Source organism: Lepus europaeus, chromosome 23 (assembly GCF_033115175.1).
Source record: "Lepus europaeus isolate LE1 chromosome 23, mLepTim1.pri, whole genome shotgun sequence".
Lineage (NCBI taxonomy): Eukaryota > Metazoa > Chordata > Mammalia > Lagomorpha > Leporidae > Lepus > Lepus europaeus.
In genome coordinates, this window is record NC_084849.1 from 23,884,047 (window position 1) to 23,902,864 (window position 18,818).

The following is an 18,818-nucleotide window of genomic DNA, read 5'->3' on the forward strand; positions in this document are numbered from 1 at the left end:
GGGAGGGGAAGGGCAGTGCGAGCTGGTTTGCTGGCTCGGCGCTGCGTTTGCATTGGCCCGGGGGGGCCGAGACTGCAGCCCCCGGCCCCGCGGGCGGGGTGGGGAGGCGGGGGCCGGACGGGGGCTTGGGCTGCGCTAGCATTGGCGGAGCTGGGGAATGGGGAGGGGGGGCAGGAAGCGGGGGGGAGCGGAGCCGCGGGGGGGGTGTATAAATAGGGAAGGGGGGACGTGCATCCTCGGCTGGGTGAGGGGGGGGCCGCTCGGCACAAAGAAAGTGGAAAGTTTGCGGCGCCGGGCGGCCCGAGATCGGGATCCGGGCGCGCACGTGCAGGGCAGGGGGCGCCGCGGGCCCCCACGCCGAGCTCGCCGTTTCTTTTTTTTTTTTTCCTGCCAGCGAGAGGGGGGGGTGTTGTTGGTATCGCCCCCTCCTTCTCCTCCCCCCAGGGGTGAAAGTGCAAGAGGAAGTGCAGCCGCTGCCATCTTTCCTCCGCTCCGCACACACGGAGCCCGGGGCCGCCTCGCCGCCGCTCCGCCGCCGCCGCCGCCTGGCCCGGGGAAGGGCCCGCCCTGCCGCCGCCGCCGCCTGCTCGCCGCCGCCGCCGCCGCCGCCAGGCCCCGGGACCGGGCCCGCGCCGCCGCCCCCGTGCGCTCCCAGCCGCCGCCGCCTTCGCCTTTTGTTTCCGCCGCTCCGGCGCCCCCGCCCCGGCTCGCGCTTTGCAGGGGACGCAGCGCGCGCCCCCAGCGGGCCCGGGAAAAGCCGCGGAGCGCGCGCGTCCGCGCGCGCGCCTGCGCGGCGGCCCCCTCCTCCCCCTCCCCACCCCCGCCTCCCCGGCGTCCTCCTCCGCCCCGAGTGCGCGCGCCCCCGTTGGCTGCGCGCCGGCGCCGCCTGGCGGGCGGGAGGGGAGGTGGCAGCCGCGTTTGCAGGAGGGGCGCACCTCTTCGCCCGCGTCCCCCCCACCCCCACCCCCCGGAAGGTAGACCGAGGAGGGGAGGCCGGCGGGCGGAGAAGCGAGGAGCGCGCGATCCGGCGGGAGTGGGGGCGGCTATGTGGGGAGTGGTGCACCTCGCAGTCTAGACGGGCCGCTCCGGGCGGGGGGCGTGTGCGCTGGGGCGCACCTGCTAGACGACAGAGCCCCGAGCCGGCACGTGCAGCGAGTGTAGCCGCGCCCGCCGCGCCCCGCTTCTGGCTGCTAGGGGAAGGGAGGGGGGGCGGACAGGTGCCGCGGCCCGGCTAGTGGGGAGGGGGCGGCGGCCATGGAGCGGGTGAACGACGCCTCGTGCGGCCCGTCGGGCTGCTACACCTACCAGGTGAGCAGGCACAGCACCGAGATGCTGCACAACTTAAACCAGCAGCGCAAGAACGGCGGGCGCTTCTGCGACGTGCTGCTGCGGGTGGGCGACGAGAGCTTCCCGGCGCACCGCGCCGTGCTGGCCGCCTGCAGCGAGTACTTCGAGTCGGTGTTCAGCGCCCAGCTGGGCGACGGCGGAGCTGCGGACGGGGGTCCCGCCGACGTGGGGGGCGCGGCGGCAGCCCCTGGCGGCGGAGCGGGGGGCAGCCGGGAGCTGGAGATGCACACCATCAGCTCCAAGGTGTTCGGGGACATCCTGGACTTCGCTTACACGTCCCGCATCGTGGTGCGCCTGGAGAGCTTCCCCGAGCTGATGACCGCCGCCAAGTTCCTGCTCATGAGGTCGGTCATTGAGATCTGCCAGGAAGTCATCAAACAGTCCAACGTGCAGATCCTCGTGCCCCCCGCCCGCGCCGACATCATGCTCTTCCGCCCCCCTGGGACCTCGGACTTGGGCTTCCCTTTGGACATGACCAATGGGGCAGCCTTAGCGGCCAACAGCAATGGCATCGCAGGCAGCATGCAGCCCGAGGAGGAGGCGGCGCGGGCGGCTGGCGCGGCCATCGCGGGCCAGGCCTCCCTGCCTGTGCTCCCTGGGGTGGACCGCTTGCCCATGGTGGCTGGACCCCTGTCCCCCCAGCTGCTGACGTCCCCATTCCCCAATGTGGCATCCAGTGCCCCTCCCCTGACTGGCAAGCGAGGCCGGGGCCGCCCAAGGAAGGCCAACCTGCTGGACTCCATGTTCGGGTCCCCAGGGGGCCTGAGGGAGGCGGGCATCCTCCCATGTGGCCTGTGCGGGAAGGTATTCACCGATGCCAACCGGCTCCGGCAGCACGAGGCCCAGCACGGGGTCACCAGCCTCCAGCTGGGCTACATTGACCTCCCTCCTCCGAGGCTGGGCGAGAATGGGCTACCCATCTCTGAGGACCCTGATGGCCCCCGCAAGAGGAGCCGGACCAGGAAGCAGGTGGCCTGTGATATCTGCGGCAAGATCTTCCGCGACGTGTACCATCTCAACCGGCACAAGCTGTCCCACTCCGGGGAGAAGCCCTACTCTTGCCCTGTGTGTGGGCTTCGGTTCAAGAGGAAAGACCGCATGTCCTACCACGTGCGCTCCCACGACGGGTCCGTGGGCAAGCCCTACATCTGCCAGAGCTGTGGGAAAGGCTTCTCCAGGTGAGGACGGCGCCCTCCCCCGCCCCTGCCCGGCCCCGGCTGCTTGCTAGGATCTGGACGAGGGTCTGTGTGTCGGGCTCGGCTGGCCTTACGGAAAACCGTGGCAGGTTTCGGGGTAGTGTTTCCAGTTCCCTGGCTTGGGAGGTGGTGTGGCCCAGAGCGGCCTTCTCTTCCCTCGGGGGAAGTTCTGTGGCTCCAGGCGTGCCCCTCACTGTTTCTGCTCCTTGGGGCCTGTGGCAAGGGGCCGGATTCCTCAGGCCGGAGCCACCAGGCCTCGGCCATTCTTCTCCCCGGGCTCCCTTTGTGTTTCCGGCACCAGGCGTGGGGCCCCCTCTGGGGGCGGGAGGCTGGGCTCCTCCTGCGACTTTCCCCGCTTGAATGGCTGCCGAGGGAGGGGCTGGGACAAGTGCATGTGGGACTCCTGCACTCCGGAGGCGCCAGGCCCCCCAGCACGGAGCTTGGGTGACCCAGGATCAGTCGCCTCGGGCTTTGCCCCTCACATGACCCTGGGGATGAGGGATACGGAGCCGCTCTCAGCACTGAAGCCTTTGATGTGTTCCTACCTGGTGGCTAAGTGCGCCCACAGATCCCCCGTGGCGATCTGAGAGGAGGGGGTGGGGGAGACTGACTTTCTAGTGAGCCCGACCGGGGACAGAAGATTGGTCCAGGGGCTGAGGTGGTTTTGTTTTTCTCCGGGTATGTTCAGAGGAAAAGGCTGGTTTTAACTTGAACACCAGGCACCTTGTGTGTATGAACCTAGGGATGGAGAGCTCCCTCAGAGGCCCCCCCCCCCCCCCAGGAACCAGTCCTACCGGTCAGGCAACCCCTGCCCACCTGCTCAGGCGGGCATCTGGCTTAACAGCCCAGCTGGGGGACGCGAGGCTCCATCGCTGGCCTCTGGGGACTGAATTCCATCCGGGCCGCATTCATTGGCTGCCATGGCGGGAGAGGCTGGGGGAGGGGAGCGCTGAGTTTCTAAGGGGCTTTAGTCTGGACAATGAGTCACACACACACACACACACACACCCTCCCAGAAAGCCTGCAGCAGGCAGCCCTGTCTCTTTCTAAAGCCACTGCCTCCGGTCCCAGAAATCTTTGAGTTTCTGCTGGAGGGTATGGAGGGGGTGGGTAGGCAAGATCACAGACAATCCCTTCCCTTCCGCCTCCAGAGAAAACCAGGGCCCAGGGGCCTGGGCCTGTGCAGCCAAGGCCTGGTGGTGACTTTGTCTTTGTCATGCGGGGGTGGGGGAGACAGAAGGAGAAAGAGAAAGGTGGCGGTGGGGGTGTCTGGGCAAGTTTGGGCCCCAGCTTTGACTGTCTTGTTCTAAAGTCCTTCTTGGTTCTGTCTTTTCCAGGCCTGACCACTTGAATGGACATATCAAGCAGGTGCACACCTCTGAGCGGCCTCACAAGTGTCAGGTAGGGGCCGGGCCAGGGCAGAGATGGGCTGGAAGAGAATGATGCTCACAGCCGCGGCCGTGAGCGAGCTGCCGCGTGTGCCGGGGCCCAGCCCGGCTGACCACCGCTTCGCACACCTCCCCACACTGTCCCTCCACCCTCCCTCGGCTCTCCTTTGTTCTCCTCCCCCAGCCCCACTCCCCCAGGCTGACGTCCCCTCCTTCCTGGTTGCTTGGTCGGGGTTCCCACCCTCTCTTCGTCTGCGCTCTGTTGCTTGGCTTTCCTCTCCTGGCGTCTGCCGGCCCCTTGGATGGCGGGCCACGTGGCCACAGATGCCGTCCTTGGGGGCCTGGCACCCCTCCGGGCCTGGCTGCCGCTGCCCAGCAGTTTGTAGGGAGTGCAAGGTTTGGTCGTCCAGCCCACCGCGTTTCCCTTGTCTGACCCAAGATGGAGCGCCTCAGCTCAGCTCAGGGCACAAGGCAGCAGGGGCCGCAGGAGGTGGGGAGTGGGGGTTGTCACCTCCAGGCACAGGCGTGCTACTGAGCCACGGAGTGCAAGGCCGTGTCCTCTTCGCACGAGCACCGTGCGTGGCAGCAGGTTCTCAGCCTTGGTCTGCCTCCTTGACCAGTATCCGGGTACCTTGCCGGCCTCCCAGAAATTTAAGTTTCCTCCCCTGGCTACTGGGCATTCCTTTGCCGATCGATGGGAAACAGGCTTCTCTCTTCTCAATCTTTCCCTTCTTTCGTGCCAGGTTCTTGGCAGCTGAGGCCAAGACAGGGTTGTGGGGCGCTCACTACCGCTTCTGGTAGGGCAACGCCTGCTTCTGCTGACCCTGTTGACGGCAGGAGGGGAGGGTTGGGGCAAGCCTGTATGTGCTGGAGCCCCAGGGGTCGGGCTTAGACGCTGTCCACAGACTCCAGGCCAGGCGGCCTCCAGGGAGGGCCTGCTGGGCTCTGGCTTGCCTCGATGCCTCTATCTGACTCTCTCATCACAGGGCACGTTGCGACCCTCCCAGGTAGTTGCTGAGCAGCCCGGGCAGGCTAGGCGGAGCCCAGAGGGCAGTGGGGGTGCGCCCGGTGGCCTGGGAGGGTAACCTGCACTCTCTGCCCTTTTTCCAGGTGTGGGTTGGGAGCAGCAGCGGCCTGCCGCCCCTGGAACCTCTTCCTAGCGACCTGCCAGCATGGGACTTTGCCCAGCCAGCTTTGTGGAGGTCGTCCCATTCGGTTCCTGACACCGCCTTCCCCCTTTCTCTAAAAAAGTCATTCCCAGCCCTTGAAAACCTGGGCCCAGCACACTCCAGCAACGCCCTCTTCTGCCCAGCCCCGCCGGGATATCTGAGGCAGGGCTGGACCGCCCCAGAGGGCAACAGGGCCTTTACTCAGTGGCCTGTAGGCTAGTCTGCATCTCCTTGGAGAGGGTTTCTGGTGACAGGGAACGGGACTGGTGCGTGGCCTGAGACCCCTGCTTTTGGGAGAGGCCAGCCATTAGGGTGGTTCCTGCCCACCATGCCCAGGTCCTCCTTGGGTGACTTGGGGTCTCCCCCAGCGCAGGGTCCCGGGAAGGAAGGACCAAGGAGCTCCGTCTAGGTCCCACCCCCAAAGCCTCCAAGTGTCTTTCTAGGCTCTCTGCCTCCCTCTGCCACTGCACCCCTTAACAGACCGTACCCCCGGGACGCCTGTCCTTGCCTGGGGGATCTCGAGGTTGGCGCTTTCCTGGAGCTAAGCCACCGGCCTGTCTGCTCGCCCTTCCCTCGTGTGTCTGGAGTGGGGCCTGGCCACCCTCCCCCCGCTCTGCATGTGACTCTGCCTCCAGAGAAGCCCCTGGCGCGGCCCCAGCTGGGGTCAGCCCGTGCTGCCCGCTCCCTTTCCCGCCCAGAACAGGTCTTGCTGTCCTTGCTGCCTAGTGAGTTACACTTCGGTGATTTGGAAGTTTTTTTTAGCAGGTGCGCTCAGGAACTAACCTACCCAGTAGCTTTGTACTGGGCTTTGGGGGCTGGTAAAACAGATGTAGACCCCCTCCTCGGATCCCACTGGTGTGCCCCTTAGTCCCCACAGGCTCTGCGGGGAGAACAGGAGTGATGATAAAAGTTTTCATTCTAACATTTGAGGCTTTGTGTGTTTTGTCCTTGGTCTGTGTCATAACACTGACATTGTCCCCAGTGTCCGAGCCCACTCCTGTTCTGCCCTTCTCCACACTCTCACAGACTCTCTGGCCCGTGGCCGGAACACTCTCCTAACGGGCCCGGCGGGTGAGGACACGCGGGCGCTCAGGCTCCTGGTGGGCCGGCCAGGTGTGCTGGGCTGGGTTCCACAGCAGGGTGGCTGTCTGGCATGGTGTGGCCTGCAGAAAGCATCTGGGGTTGGCCAGATGGTAGCGAGCTCTGGAAGTGGGTTCCTTGGGCCCCTGGCTGGCTGGGGACAAGCCATCCTCGCAGCCGCTTCCCAGAGGAGCTGGTTCCCGAGACGGGCGCCACAACTGGGGTGCAAAGGCCTCCCCGAGTGTGGGGGAAGGGAGCATCAGGCTTGGCAGAGACTTCCTGGGGCTTGGCCTGAGTGTCCTGCATGGGCCCTGGACACGTCTGGATTTACCAGCTCCGTGGGCCGGGACAGGGTCGCACACGGGGCTCAGCCCGAGCCCAAGGGGCTGGAGCAGTGCAGGGCTCTCCCGTGGCCCTCCCTCTCTGGGGCTGGTTAGACAAAGAGCTGAGGTGTGCAAAGGCTCAAGAAGCAGGGGGCCAGCCCGACTCCTGGGGCTGGACTTGACACCCTTTCCATTTTCTTCTCCAGGGCGGTGGGAGGAGGCTGCCAGACTTCAGAGGCCCGGGGGCGGGGGTGTGGACTCGTGTCCTTGGTGCCCTCTGGGCCTCCTTCCCAAGTTGCTCAAGCCTTGGAAGGAAAGCTGCAGGAAGTCTGGGAGGGGAGGGTGCCTGGGTGCAGTGCCGAGTGAGGATGACCCAGGCTCGGGCAGGGAGCCGGTCTGAGCACCGTGGGCAGCCGGAGGGTGCTGCTGCTGGCTCCCCCTCTGTTTTCTCCGACTGCGTTTCTCCCGCGTGGCCCCAGCCTGGGGGTTCTGGGTGTCCGCTTCTCTGAGATCGGCTTTCCCTCGGGGCCCTTCCCTCTCTCGTCGGGCGCGGGACCAGGCTCTTTCCCGCTCTGTGCCGTCTGAATCTCCGGTAGGCCAAGACTCCAATGCGGTTTCCCCAGAAAGTCTGGGGGCCGCCGGCCACTGCGGGCCACTCCTGGCACGAGGAACTTCATGATCCCCACAGCCGGGCTTGGCAGCACAGCGAAGGTGCTGGTTGTGTTTGTGGCTTCTTCCCCATCCCCAGCAACGATTTCCAGTCCTGATTACTTTTGCTCAGGCGAAGTTAGCTTTCATTCCTGGGGTGGTGATCAGCGGAGGGCGGGGCAGGGAGACCTGCCTGGTCTGGGATTTTCATTTTGCTTCGCTAATCCCCAAATGGGTAATCCGCTTGGGGATCCTCGGGGGCTGGCTGGCTGGCATCTCTACGTAGCAAAGTGTGACGGGCCAAGCCTCGAGGGGGCAGATCCCAAAAGGAGGCTGGCACGGGGAACAGGCGCCCCTTCCCCAGCCCTCTGGGGACTGCTGGGCCGCCTCGGGAGACCGGATCCCGAGTGCGCGGGGGCCGTGCTGCTTCCTTTCTGCAGCTTGGGGTACGCGCCCTCTCACCACTGGAGGGGTGGTCCTCGGGTCGTCAGGCCAGCTCTTGCTCCGGGATAAACCGGCAGGTGTACCCCTCTCAGCCCTTGCTCTGGTTGAAGGCTGGTAGGCTTTGGGGGGAGATTCTGAGTGTTCCTCCTGTGGCCTATCTTGGATCATGGGGGTCTGACCAACAGCCCCCACCCCTTGGCCGTGAGGCCACGTGTCCGTGAGCTTTAGGAATCCCCTAGCTGGTGGATTTTCCCTGTAGAAAGCTTGCTGGCTCTCTGACAGGGGAGTCCTGGCCAACAAGTACACTGTGCTCAGGGCAGCTCTCCTGTGTCCCGTCAGGGCCTCCGTTTGCCTAGCTGTAAATTGGGAAAGCTAAGAACACCTCCAGAAAGCGGGGAGATGGGTAGAAGACTTGGCCATACTGGCCGCCGCAGGGGGGCCTGTGTGTTTGGGTGTGGCTCTCCCCGGGGGCTGAGTCTCTTGTGCTGTGGGCCAGTTCACTTTCTACAGTGAGCTTCCTCATTTGGCAGAGGAATAAGCCGCACGTTGAGAACAGAAGCGGCGTTTCCGTAGCGTGAGTGGCTCTGTTCGACGCTGTAGTGTTGACTTCGGAGGACAGTGAGTGGGGACGGCAAGGCCTGTGCTAGCGCCCGGGAATCTGGGGTGGGCGCGGCCGGCAGTGGCTGGCCTACCTCCACCGCGGGTGTGCGTGTGACCTCGCTGTGGCTGTGAAGTCAGGAGACGGGTGGAAGATGGTAGGTGGGCGACAGCAGGCAGACGTTCTCGGGATCTGCTGTGTCAGGGCGCAGGGCAGCTCCGCGCGGCACGTTTCTGGGGTGTAGGTTCTTAACATGCTTCAAGGTGAACGTTGCTTTCTCTTACGTTCTGAAAACAGTAAAAGCGCATTCGCATACACACAGAGAGAAGAGCAGTGCGTCAAAGTTGACTAGAACGCCCAAAGCCCCTCCTTGGGACCAACGCAGCTTGAGACCCCAGGTTCAGCACGTCTCAGGGCTTTCCCAACATTCTGTGTCCCCCAGGCCGGGGGCCTTTGCCAGCCCCAGCGGAGATGTTGAGAGATACAGTCAGGTCCTCAGGTGATAGGAAGCACCTGGGCACCTGGGGCCTCCCTCCCCAAATCATCTCACTGCCTGAGAAGAGCCACTGACGGGCCAAGCATGGCGCCTGCCCGGCCACGCGGGGTGGTGCCGTCATCCCGCTCAGTGCCAGCACTCCCCCAGCTGCACATCTCACAGCTGCTCTCGGAGCCTCTGGCCCTTGCTCTCTGAATTCCCACATTAGCAGCATCGACCTGTCGTTGTGTGGAATACTTCTTAGATTCAAACTCGCAAAAACACGAAGAAGCGCTCTCTCGCTGCTTTGTTCTGTCGTCTTTCCTTTCTGCTTTGCGTGGTCAAGACCAATATCGCTTTTGAATGAAACGAATACACTGAGTTAGCGGTCTAAAGCAACTAGAGGAAGCCCAGGGGTGGAGGACAGGGAGACTCATGTACGCGCCCAGAACCCATCTGTGGATTCACTGGAAGCCCGTGCGCCTCAAGCTGCTTCCTGACGTTCCCGATGAATTAGCATCCGGCTCTTTGCTTCATACAGAAGCACAGAACCAAGCTTGCTGTGTCCTGGCCCTGTCTTTGGTAGCCACCTAGAGCCCGTCATTGTAACTCAGATGTAGGAGCAGACCTGAGCCACACTCGCGCGGGTGGTGCACGCGGTGGCCAGGAACGCGGTGCCCTTGGTGGGGGATCGGCGCGGGGTGCTGCCGACTTTCGCCTCACCCTGTTTTCCTCTCTGCCCTCAGACCTGCAATGCTTCTTTCGCCACCCGAGACCGTCTGCGCTCCCACCTGGCCTGCCACGAGGACAAGGTGCCCTGCCAGGTGTGTGGGAAGTACCTGCGGGCGGCCTACATGGCAGACCACCTGAAGAAGCACAGCGAGGGGCCCGGCAGCTTCTGCAGTATCTGTAACCGAGGTAATCCGCCCGCAGAGGACGGGCCTGGGCTTGCATGGGAGGCCCGGGGAGTCCCGACCGCCCTGCCTCAGCCTCCACTCATCGCACGGCCCCGTCTTCCCACTGAGTCCAGCCAGCTGTTTGTCAGCCCTGCCTTCCCGAGGAGCTTGAGGTGCTCGGAACAGGAGGTCCCAGGAGACCAGCAGGCGGCAACACGAGGAGAGGCTGTTCCCGCGCTTGGTCCCGTGACACACCTGTTGCCCAGGAGGCAGGATGCGCGTGTTCTGCAGACGCCTCCGAGCTCCGCGGTTGGTGAGGGGCTCAGTCGCTCCCGGCGTGGGGGTCGAGGGCACCTGCTTGGCAGCTTTTGCTGGCTGATTCACTGGCGCATGAAGTTCGGCCGAGGAAGGAGGTCAGGCCTGGAGATGAACAAGGGACAGACACTGCTTAGCACAGTTGGGACTCAGGTGGACGGCGGCCTTGTGAGAGAGGAGGTGGACGGTGCTCCGAGCGAGGCAGTGTGCCCGAGGGCGAGGTCAGCCTGGCCGGTTGTCTTAGCTGTGGCAGTGGTGACGCGTTGGATGAACGCCAGGCCTGTCGCCGAGCTTCGGCCGGGTCTGGTTGGCTGTTGGAAGTGTTGGAGGTGTGTTGTTTTGCAAGCAGCACCAGGGAAGGAGGCTCGTCTTGTGTCTGTGTGGAAGGAGGTCGGGGCAGCTGCGTGGCTGGGGGCGAGGACGCTTGTGCGCGACATGCCTGCTTTGGCCAGTCGGGGACACTGCCGTGTTTCCTTATCTCCTGGGGCCCTCTTGGCCCGGTGCTTCTGGAAATCTCGGGTATGGCCCAGTGGGTCAGGAGACCCTGGGTTTAGTCTCTCTGTGACTTTGAGCTCTTCCTTTTCTAAGTCTCCATTTCTCCATCCCTCCAGTGGGGTTGTGAACACCCCCCTTCCCCAGCTCACAAGGTTGTCACAAAGATCCCAAGAGACATGGTGGGGGAATTCTTGGAAGCATGAGGCGCTGCACACTTCAGGGGTGGCATCCTTGCAGTCTGTGACAACGTTAGGAAGGAACCCATCTCTGGCCCTCCGGTTCGGACCAGGCGTAACACCCTTGCAGAGCGTGGCTGGGATTCTTGGGTGCCTGTGCGTTCTCCATGTCCCCGGCGGAGGGACACTGCGGAGGGGCTCAGAGTCCTTGGCATGCTGGCCCTGGGTCTCCCTAGGATTGCACACTTGAAGGCCACTGGATGTCAAAACGGCAAGGTGATGATTAGAACGGGTTAAGCCACGTGTCCCGTGTTACAAGTCAGAGCTTCGCTGGGTGGCAAGCGGTGGGCGGGCTTTGGTGCAGGGGGGGTTAGCAGAACCATCTTGAGCAGCACTGCCTGAGCCCTAGAAAAAGCTGGCTTCTAGCCTTGCTTCCCCCGACCTGGCTTCCTGACAGCACCCCAGCTGACGCCAGCTTGGCCGTGACGTGCCACCAGGTCAGGTTGTCAGTGCTGGCGTTCAGGGATCCAGTTAGGAGACCGCTGACGGGGTGAAGCCAGCCACCCCGCCCAGCAGTTCTTCTCAGCTGAGGGCTGCTAGAGAGGACTTGAGCAGCTGCCACAGGCTGTGGGACAGGAGGCGGGGGTGGGGGCATCCGGAAGTGTAAAACCAAAGCCCGCCTCTTCTCTGAAAAGCTGACGCAGTCCGAGTCACCCAAGCAAGGGGTCCCACTCCTCCAAGAAGACCACAGAGAGCTGTGGGCCAGCCAACCCGTGCTGGCGGCTCAGAAGGAAGACAAGGGCTGTCTTCCTCAGAGGAGCGGGAGCGGGTTCGCCTCTGGACTCAGCTCCGAGGCACACACAGAAGAGACCAAAGTGGGTAGGGCAGAGGGGCGGGGAGGACGCAGGCGAAGGCAGTTTTCTCGGAACAGAATTAAGGTTTTTTCAGGGTGCCTAAGACGTTGAGGCCTCGGCGTCAGAATGCCGAGGCTCTGTGTCGTCGTCTGCCCTGCTGAACACGGCGAATTGTGTGGATAAATGGATGTTCTTATCCGTGCAAGGTTTCAAGCAAATACTGAATGTCAGCCGTCTGCAGAGAGTGGGCCTGGCGTTGCGGCGTAGCCGGTAAAGCCACCACCATGATGCTGGCGTCCCATATGGGCACCGGTTTGAGTCCCAGGTGCTCCACTTTCAATCCAGTTCTCTGCTCATGGTGTGGGAAAGGCAGCAGAGGACGGCCCAAGTGCATGGGCCCCTGCCCTCACGTGGGAGACCAGGAAGAAGCTCCTGGCTGCTGTCTTGGGCCTGGCCCAGCCCCATCTGTTGCGGCCATCTGGCAGGTGAACCAGCGGATGGAAGATCTCTCTCTGTAACTCTGACTTTCAAATAAGTAAATCTTACCAACGACAGAAAATATTTAGATTGGGTGAACTTATAGGTGCCTCTGAAATCCTTCAATCCTGATAGGTTTTTAAAAATTAACTTATTTATTTGAAGGTCGAAGTTACAGAGAGGGAGGGGAGAGACAGAGAGAGGTCTTCTATCTGCTGGTACACTCTCCAGATGGCTGCAACAGCTAGGGCTGGGCCAGGCCAAAGCCAGGAGCCAGGAGCTTCATCCATGTCTCCCACGTGGGTGAAGGGGCCCAAGGACTTGACCATTCCTCCCCAGTTTTCCCGGCGCATTAGCAGGGAGCTGGGTTGGAAGAAGAGCAACCAAGACGTGCCAGGACGTGAACTGGCACCCATGTGGTGTGCTGGCACCACAGGCAGCAGCTTCACTTGCTACACCACAACGCCAGCCCCAGTTTTAGATTCTGTAGCAGGGCCTTACATATGCGCACGGGCCCTGGACTGGGGAAGAGGGTCAGCTTATTGGAAATCCGCCTCTGACAGAGGCAGTGGGGCTCAAACATCAGAGCTGGAAAGGTAGGGGAAGGTCTCTCCCCAGTCAGAGTTGAGTGTGTAAGTGGGGGGACACAGGCAGCCTGTGCCCCCCCCCCCCCCCCGGGCTGACGCACACCCAGCAGGGCTGGAGGTTTGGACCAGGAGAAGGCAGATCCTGACCCCTGCACGGATGGAAACCTTCCCCAGGAGAATTTGCTCCTGGAGCGCAGACTGCAGGTGCCCAGGCAGGAGAACACAAGTGAGGGGCAGGGAGAGGCAGGCAGCTGATCACGCGTGGCGGCAGTCCTGTGTGTGCTCTGCATCCCCGACGCATGGGTGCCTGGACCACGCTGCCTGTTCGGCCCGTGGTTAATCGGTGGTGAATGGGCGGGGAAGTTTAGAATTCCGGCTACATACGTCTGGCTTCAAAGACGTGTTCTGCTCCGAAGCTCAGCGTCTGTTTCGTCCCGACACGTGGGTGCTGAGTTGCTCTGTGTTTAAATACGAGCTGTAAGTGGCAGCTGTGGATCCACTCCTGCCGTCCTGCCAAGTCGTTCTGCTATAGATAGTACATTCTGCAGCTGGGTACGGTCGAGAGGACCCAGCCACGTGTCCTCAGGCTGTTTTTCAGGAAAACGTGGCAAGTTTTTATTAAGCATCTTCTATATTTTCCATTGGCATAGCACTCCCCACAAGGAGTAAATACAGTAATTCCTGGCGCTCTCCCTTCCCTCCTGCCTCCTCTGATTGCAGCGGACCTGCGTCGGCATGCCATGGGGAGGGCTTCACACTCCCGTAGACTCCACAAGAGGCTAAAAATGAAAGAAAAAATTCCTTTCTAAAGTGGCAGAAAGTTCCGCTGTCTGTGCTGGTTGCCAAGGGCCGGCATCCCTGGTTCTCCTTGGTATTTGGGGTCTTACAGCCCCACCCCAAAGGAGCAGTGCTGAGAGCCTTTTTCCCATTCACTTCGTCCACTGGGTTCCTGACTGTAGCCTCCCTCTTAGGATTGTTTATGCGGGGTCCTCTCAGGCTACTCTGTCCCCCCCAATCAGCTCCAAGCAGACCACTTTGGTCACAGCACGGGACAGCTCACTGTAGCGGGCAGGGCAGGACACTGGCATGTGGTCCAAGCAGATCTGTTAAGTGGCTGTGCTGGGAAAGGAAGGAAAGTCGGCCTGATGCCACACTTCCCTCCAGAGCCCCGGCTGCCGCCATCAGGGGAGGGTCTGTTAAATATGTTTCCCACGGGCCAGCCCTCTGTCTGCCAGCAGCTGCCTTCCTAGCCCACCAGTAACATGACAAATACATGAGTTGATGATAATGAAACCTAGTGCAGACTCCAGGGGATGTTTCCAGGGCCCAGGGCCAAGACATAGATGCAATGGAGGGCCCTCCCCGTGGTTAAAGGGCCAACCCCAGCACCTGGGTCCTGGGGTTGGAGTCCAGGCCCTGCTACCTAGTGGCTGCACACGTGACTGAAGTTACTAAGGCTTCATGTTTGTTTCCTCATCTATAAAACTGGTACAGTAATTCCCAACACACAGGGTGTCGGGGAATTCTACAGAGCAGCATGTGCAGTGTGCTGGGCCCTAGCCCCCACCCCCACCCCACCCCAACCAGTCTGGCTTGCTAAAAGGGCAAACCTTTATTACAGCTCCAGCGGCGTTCAGAACGCCACGCGGACTCCAGCTTCTTACAGTGAGGCACGTGCAGACACTGCGCGCTACTTGCCAGCCTCTGGCCCTGGGACGGTGGATCTCACTGTCACCCTGTGTCATTTTGAGGGGGAGCGGAAGGACCTGAGGCCGTATGAACTCCATCTGGAGTGGATTAGGGCACTGGCACTCCACGTGGCTCCTGCTAAAGGCACTTTCTCTTCCTTGACGGTGGAGGGGTTCAGTGGCGCACTCCCACCCTGGGACACCCAGGGCACCAGAATCCTTGTACTGGCCTCCTCTTCGCTCATCCGTGGACTCCCTGGTGCTATGGAAGTTGCCCCAAGGTCTGCTTTTCCCAGCCTGAGATCTCATGGCTCAAACTGAAGCGACCAGGGCGATGGGGCCGGAGCAGTTCCAGGATGGCTGGCCTGCTGCTACCCCAAAAGAAAGACAAAGATCACCTTTGCTTCTTTTTCTCTAAGTGAGCCTGGTGGATGTGTTCAAAAGTGAACAAAAAAGACCACCAGGAGTGAGACATGTCCATGTGCCACGACTCTTAACTTCCTATCTTTGTTGCTATTCTTCAAAAGGACTAAATAGTTGCCAAACCCAGTTATTCTGAAGGTGACAGTGAGCAACACAGAGCACATCCAAACAGGTGGAAGAAGGGAGACCCTGGAGGCGTTGCCTGGGGAGTTGCTTTTCCTCCACCTGGTTTTACAAGGGCTAGGCAGGCAGTGCGCTTGTCTGACCACATTCCTGAGTGGTCCTGCGGCTGACCTGGGGCTGTGGAACACCCACTCAGACCACCTGTTACTAGCCCGAGGCCTTTGGCCTCTGGCCTCTGGCCCTAGCAGGAGCCAGGCGGCTGGCCTGGGCCTCTCACCACAGCTGTGCAGAGTGGGCTCTTCGGAGAAGCCGATTTGTGGGCAGTGCCACCCTCCACCCTGGGCCACGTGGCTCCTGTGGCTGTAGTGGTGTTTGAGCCCAGGAAAGGGTCCCTTCTAGGTGCAGCTAACCTGGGATGCTAGCCAGAACGGCCAGAGGAGAGGCGTGGGGGAAGCAGAGAGGTACCTCTTGCTGGCCGCGGGATCTCATCTCCTTTTGTCTTGTTTAGGTTTCTCCTCTGCCTCCTACTTAAAGGTCCATGTTAAAACCCACCACGGTGTTCCCCTTCCCCAGGTCTCCAGGCACCAGGAGCCCATCCCGAATGGGGGAGCAGCGTTCCACTGCGCCAGGACCTATGGCAACAAAGGCAAGCGACCCCTTGCTCTGCACTTTGCTTTTCTGCGCAGACTGTGTTGTGGGGGCGCTGGGCCGGGTGTGGGGGGGAGGCTGGCAGCTTTCTGGCTGCCTCGAGGAGGCTCGGAGATCTGAGCGGCAGTGGCCTCCAGGACCAGTCACAGCGGGTGTCTCACTCCAGTAGGGCAGAGAGCGAGGCTTCCGGGCACTGCTGAGATCTAGCCCCTGCCTCCTCTTCCCCAGCCTTTCTTCCTTCCTCCTGGCCAGCCCCCAGCGTCAGGAGCCCCGCAGGGACGCCCCAGGCCCAGGGCAAGACGGGGAGTCCTGCATGACGCGTCCCTCGGGGCTGTCCGCTGCCTGTCACCCTGTAGGACAGTGTGCAGCTGCTGCTCGATGCTTTCTTCTCCTTGGACCCCGTGAGTGGTGGAAGCCAGTGGCTGGCTTCTCCTGCCACGGGGCTGGTTGGTTGCTGTGAGCTGCCCGATCTTAGGAGCCTCTGGCTGCGTTTGTGAGATGCATGGCAATACGTGAGCTACCTGACTGCCTCTGACTCGGAGTTGGTTTGCAGAGACCTCCCCAGCCCACCTTCACTTGCTGATTCGGGTTGTTCTCTGGTGTGTCTTGTTGTTGCCGCCGCGGGGGTGAGGCCAGGGGTCGGCAGATGGTGGAGACGGCAGAGATGGCATGCTCCATGCTCCCATCACAGACCTCCCTTCCCGGCATGGCTGGCTGGACCCAGGCAGGAGGCTGCTGGTTGGCAGAGGACTCCAGTGTGGGCTGTGCAAGGCACAGCCGTGAGGGTTGTCTCAGCCCAGCTTGTCCTGGGCCCTGGGTGGGGACACCCAGCTGACGAGTTGTTCAGAGTTGCTCTTAATCTCTGTTCTTTGGCTGCATGGCCCTGGATGGGTTTTGGCAGGAGGAAGGCAGCAGTGGTAGGGCTTGTGTTTGGAAAAGGACAAGGACTGACTTCTGTCTGAGCCGCCATGGAGTCTTCCTGGGTCAAGGACTTCATGGCTGATTCTGCCTACCTTGGTCTGGTACAGCTTGTCCGGTGCCAGGAGATGAGGCCACTGATGGACCTGGTTGGGGTCATCAGAACAGCTGTTTTCACAACCAGAGGCATACAAGAGGCACCTAGGAGCTGTTCTAGACAGAAGCAGTTGAGGTCACCTCTCCGTACCCCCTTCCTGAAGTAGGCCGAGACGATGGTGAGCGGCACACATGCACCTGCATGAAGAGTCCACGGCGAGGGAGGCTGGTGGCCCCCGGGCCCTGCTATGTCACCCCCTGTAGGCCCTCCAGGCTCCCAGACCAGCTGAACCTCCGTGGGTTCTGCCAGGGCAGTGGACGGCCATCGGCTGCCCCCACAGGCCTGTGAGCTGGCCCCTCATGACCCCTCCAGGAGGGGGCACCTCCAGAACCTGGCCTCATTCTCTCCTCTGTGTTTTGTTTTTTTGTTCTTTTTTGTTTCTGTAGAAGGCCAGAAATGCTCACATCAGGATCCGATTGAGAGCTCTGACTCCTACGGTGACCTCTCAGATGCCAGTGACCTGAAGACGCCAGAGAAGCAGAGCGCCAACGGCTCTTTCTCCTGTGACATGGCGGTCCCCAAAAACAAGATGGAGTCCGACGGGGAGAAGAAGTACCCGTGCCCCGAGTGTGGGAGCTTCTTCCGCTCCAAATCCTACTTGAACAAACACATCCAGAAGGTGCACGTCCGAGCGCTCGGGGGCCCTCTGGGGGACCTGGGCCCTGCTCTCGGCTCGCCTTTCTCTCCACAGCAGAACATGTCTCTCCTCGAGTCCTTCGGGTTCCAGATCGTCCAGTCGGCGTTTGCGTCATCCCTGGTAGATCCTGAGGTAGACCAGCAGCCCATGGGGCCGGAAGGGAAGTGAGGCAGGCGCTGCGTCCCCATGGAGACCGCCATCGGGGCCGGCTGAGAAATGCTGTGAATGCGGAGGGAAGCGATGTCTTTGAGTTCTGTAGCTGAGAGGTTTTTCTTCGTTTTTGCCCGCCCACCCAGCCCTAGCCCCATTCCCTTTCTGCCACCCACTCCCCCAGTGGCCTTTAGGAATAGATTCTCATCTGATACTCAGCAGAAATGTCTGCAAGATCCGGTATGGGACGAGGGTGGACAACACTACACGTGCCTCCATGGCAACACCAGTCCCGCTTTCTCTTAAGAGGTGGAAGCTGGAATTCCTGGTGCTCAGTTCTTAGCGACCCCAATCCCAAACCCAAACCCCATGGCATTCTGGGACCTCGGTGGTTTTGGTCTCCGCCTACTTCTCGGATTCCTCATTCCCCTTTCCCATATCCTCCAAAAGAAACCACAGTAGGGTCTCCACCCATTTACACCTTGATACCCAGCTGCTTTTAAGGAAGCCGGAAGCCTGCAGCATCCCACGGACCACGGGGTGAGCGTCCTCTAAGAGCCCCTCTGAGCTCAGCCCTTGGCCTTGAGGGCCCAGACCCTCCTGAGCCCTGCTTGGTGGCCAACATTTTGCTGCTAGGACAAGCTCAGCTATTGAGGACACCCCACCCCAAATTCCAGTTCTCACAAGATCTTAACCATTCAACTTGCTGTTGGGTTTGAATTCTCTAATTATTATTATTGTTGTTATTATTTTTTAGGACCAGTTGTAGTGAATTGCTACTGAAAGCTACCACAGGTGATACAGAGCTCTTGTAAACCGCAGTCACGTTAGGGTTAGTATCCAACTTTGTTTAGATGTACCATAATTAACTTGGCTAGTTGATTGTTTGAAGTCTATGGAAGAAATAGTTTTATGCAAAATTTAAAAGAATGCCAGTCTGGTCAGGGAGATAGGGAATTCTAGTGCTGTTGGAAGCCAGGAAGGCACCGGAGCCAGCAGGGAGGGACGTTGTGTAGCTGGGCTGTGTCAACGCAAGAGTGATGTGCATTGATCTGATCAGACTGTATTAAAAGCGTTAGTACCTTACTCCACCTGCTCCCCAGAGTCCCGTTTTTCAGCTGGAGTGGGGGGGGGGTGGCCTTTGGGACCCGGGTGGGGACAGGATTCCAGGAGACCTCTCTGGCGCTTCACTGAACCAGTTCCACTGGGGATGACGGGGGTGTTCCCACTGAATACCTGGCTGCTAGGATTCATACATTTCTTAAGAATATCCACTCCTTGTGTGCCAGGCACGGTTTCAGGCCCTGGGATACAGCGATGAGCGAGGTGCCCTTGTTGCCCGTTAACAGGAGGGACTGACTGGGCAAGGTGAGGGGGTGGTGACAACGGGAAGATGGACAGGAAGGTGTGAGGATGAGTTTGAGGGAAGATACCTGGAATTAGAAGGGACCCAACATAGCCAGCTGGTTAGGACCTAAGGAGGGCCACGGGCGGGGAGAAAATCCTCATGTCCCACGTGCAACGTGAATATTTCCCTGTCCCCGTGTTACCCACCTGACATAAAGGACTTGCCTAGTAGTGGAGAATGGAGAATGGATGGAGAAAA

At 61.1% G+C, this 18,818-nt stretch overlaps 1 protein-coding gene across 4 annotated transcripts; it reads left to right on the forward strand.

Moving 5' to 3' along the window:
- The first annotated feature begins 938 nt into the window (after positions 1 to 938).
- PATZ1 (POZ/BTB and AT hook containing zinc finger 1) lies at positions 939 to 18,298 on the forward strand. 4 transcript variants are annotated; one of them, XM_062181945.1, is made up of 5 exons: positions 939 to 2,525; positions 3,881 to 3,944; positions 9,415 to 9,586; positions 15,211 to 15,348; positions 16,812 to 18,298. In XM_062181945.1, the coding sequence occupies exons 1-5, from the start codon at positions 1,255 to 1,257 to the stop codon at positions 17,228 to 17,230; spliced, it is 2,064 nt and encodes a 687-aa protein (XP_062037929.1). In that variant the 5' UTR covers positions 939 to 1,254; the 3' UTR covers positions 17,231 to 18,298. The 4 variants fall into 4 exon arrangements, with proteins under 4 accessions (XP_062037929.1, XP_062037927.1, XP_062037926.1 ...); XM_062181943.1 differs by having other exon boundaries at positions 15,276 to 15,348; positions 16,812 to 16,938; XM_062181942.1 differs by lacking the exon at positions 15,211 to 15,348.
- The last annotated feature ends 520 nt before the right edge of the window (positions 18,299 to 18,818 follow it).

What these genes read in the sequence shown, in the direction of transcription:
- PATZ1 (XM_062181945.1), top strand. Translation starts at nt 1,255, where the DNA reads ATGGAGCGGGTGAACGACGCCTCGTGCGGCCCGTCGGGCTGCTACACC. An exon ending in AGCGGCCTCACAAGTGTCAG is followed by an intron (nt 3,945 to 9,414) that starts GTAGGGGCCGGG and finishes CTCTGCCCTCAG; the next exon opens with ACCTGCAATGCTTCTTTCGC. An exon ending in CTGCAGTATCTGTAACCGAG is followed by an intron (nt 9,587 to 15,210) that starts GTAATCCGCCCG and finishes TGTCTTGTTTAG; the next exon opens with GTTTCTCCTCTGCCTCCTAC.